General features: G+C 32.3%; 1 protein-coding gene across 1 annotated transcript; it reads right to left on the reverse strand.

The window, feature by feature from the left end:
* Window positions 1-522: 522 nt before the first annotated feature.
* Window positions 523-1856, reverse strand: LOC145055640 (small ribosomal subunit protein uS13z/uS13y/uS13x-like). The gene is made up of 4 exons (XM_079004005.1): window positions 1724-1856; window positions 1439-1599; window positions 868-1056; window positions 523-774 (listed from the first exon to the last, which is right to left on the reverse strand). Exons 1-4 carry the CDS (start codon window positions 1724-1726, stop codon window positions 669-671), a joined length of 459 nt encoding a protein of 152 aa, XP_078860131.1. The 5' UTR covers window positions 1727-1856; the 3' UTR covers window positions 523-668.
* Window positions 1857-2082: the final 226 nt, after the last annotated feature.

Raw genomic sequence — 2082 nt, forward strand, 5'->3', positions numbered from 1 at the left:
TTTGCTTTGACTAATCATGTAATTCGAAAATTTGGAAAATTATAAAAAGATCTCATTTTGCATTAAAGACAAAATTTATTTTTGCAGTTGGTTGTTTTGACATTGAGGGGATTGTTATGATTGAATATTTAGATTTGATCTGCCATAAATAATTCTATGTTACATGGTGGGTTGGGCTGATTTGATAGCTTATGTTGTTATCAACGTCATAATTCAAAAAGTCTTTTCAATGTCAAGAACTCCAACAGCTTTAATCAATAAGGGTTTTAGTTTTAATTTTAAATAAATTTTAATTCAAGTTTTAGTTTGCTTTTTATTTAAAATTTAAACTAAACACTTTTACATTAATAAAATGTATTGAAAATTTGGGCCATGGTTTTCTAACCCCGGTTAAAATTTTGGGCCATGTTTGGGTCAATAACGGAGGCCCAGTTCAAACTTAACCCATCTATTTTGTAGAAGTGCACATCGGGGGAAAAAAAGGTCTTATCACATTCACTCATTACAATCAACCCTTAAATGTATAAAATAAAAACCTCTTCGATAAAGAATCCAAAAAAATACAACCATAACATAACAACTTTTACCCCACAATCATAATAATATTCTAAATCTGATGCAAATAACAATTTTAAGGGATTTCCCAAAAACAAAAATAAAAAACACACTTATCTCTTCTTGGACACACCAACAGTCTTTCCCCTACGACCAGTAGTCTTGGTGTGTTGACCACGTACTCGGAGACCCCAGTAATGACGAAGGCCACGGTGATTCCTGTTTACCAAAAACAATCAACAAAAAATTATTACTTTCTAAAGTTTTTGTTTGTTGGATTTTGAAGAAAAAAAAATGGAAATGATAAAAGACCTGATCTTCTTCAATCGTTCAAGATCATCCCTGAGCTTCATGTCGAGTGCATTAGATGTGACTTGAGAGTACTTTCCATCTTTGTAATCCTTCTTTCTGTTAAGAAACCAATCTGGGATTTTGAATTGTCTTGGATTTGCGACAATTGTCATCAGGTTATCAATCTCAGCATTTGAAAGTTCTCCCGCCCTGTAAATTTATGTTGATAATTTAGGTTATTGTATGCCGAAAATTCAAAGCTTTGCTTGAATCTAGCTGAAATCGATCCTCTATAGTTGTTTCTCATTGTAGTAACTGGATATAATTTGTTGATCTATTGTAAAACAGAGAATGTTTACACCGATAGGCATATTTTGAAATAATTCACTATGATCTTACTTTATTGCACTTAGTTGTAGTGTTTAACCCCATATAACTAATCATAAGAATCCAACTTGTTGAAAGAAACATGATCATAAAATGAAGAAGATAATAATGGAGGACAAATTCAGTCACGAAAATCGTTGAAGAGGATGTAAAGGATTGAAATATCGAAAATGAAACAAAGGAAAACTTGAGGAATACAAAGTACCTCTTGTTCATATCAACGTCGGCCTTCTTGCAGACAATGTTTGCGAATCGACGACCGATACCTTTAATGGAGGTCATAGCGAACATGATTTTTTGCTTTCCATCAACATTCGTGTTCTGTACACGAAGAATATGCTGGAAATCTTCATTTGCTACCAGAGACTGTAAAATAGATCACATCACAACACAACACAACAAATTAGAACATCGACACAAATACAGATATGAAATAATAAAGAAAATGAAAAACATGGAAGAAATAGCACTGTAAGGGTTTAGATGTTACCATGGCTGCGATTTGGGTTTCTTCTTCAAGACGTTGATGCGACGAAATTCTCCAAATCGCTGTAGCCAGTAAAACCCTAATTGAGGGAGGGTTGTGGTGGTTTATATTGTATTCAATCGGGTATTGGGCTTGTTCAATTATATGGCCCGAACAACTAATTGGGCGTTGTGATTTCAATTAGTTTACCACATACTTCGTAAAAGACATATAGTTACATTGTAATGTGAGAAAAACATAAGTGAATTATTAGAAAATTATAAAATATTCCACCTATTAAAATTATTCTAAATTTTGTATATATACGAAAAACTTAACATCGAAAACCCTTATATTTATTTTACTATCTAAACTATTTTTAT

The sequence above is a fragment of the Lactuca serriola genome, chromosome 5 (assembly GCF_051521515.1).
Source record: "Lactuca serriola cultivar US96UC23 chromosome 5, Lser_US96UC23_V15, whole genome shotgun sequence".
In the NCBI taxonomy this organism is placed as follows: domain Eukaryota; kingdom Viridiplantae; phylum Streptophyta; class Magnoliopsida; order Asterales; family Asteraceae; genus Lactuca; species Lactuca serriola.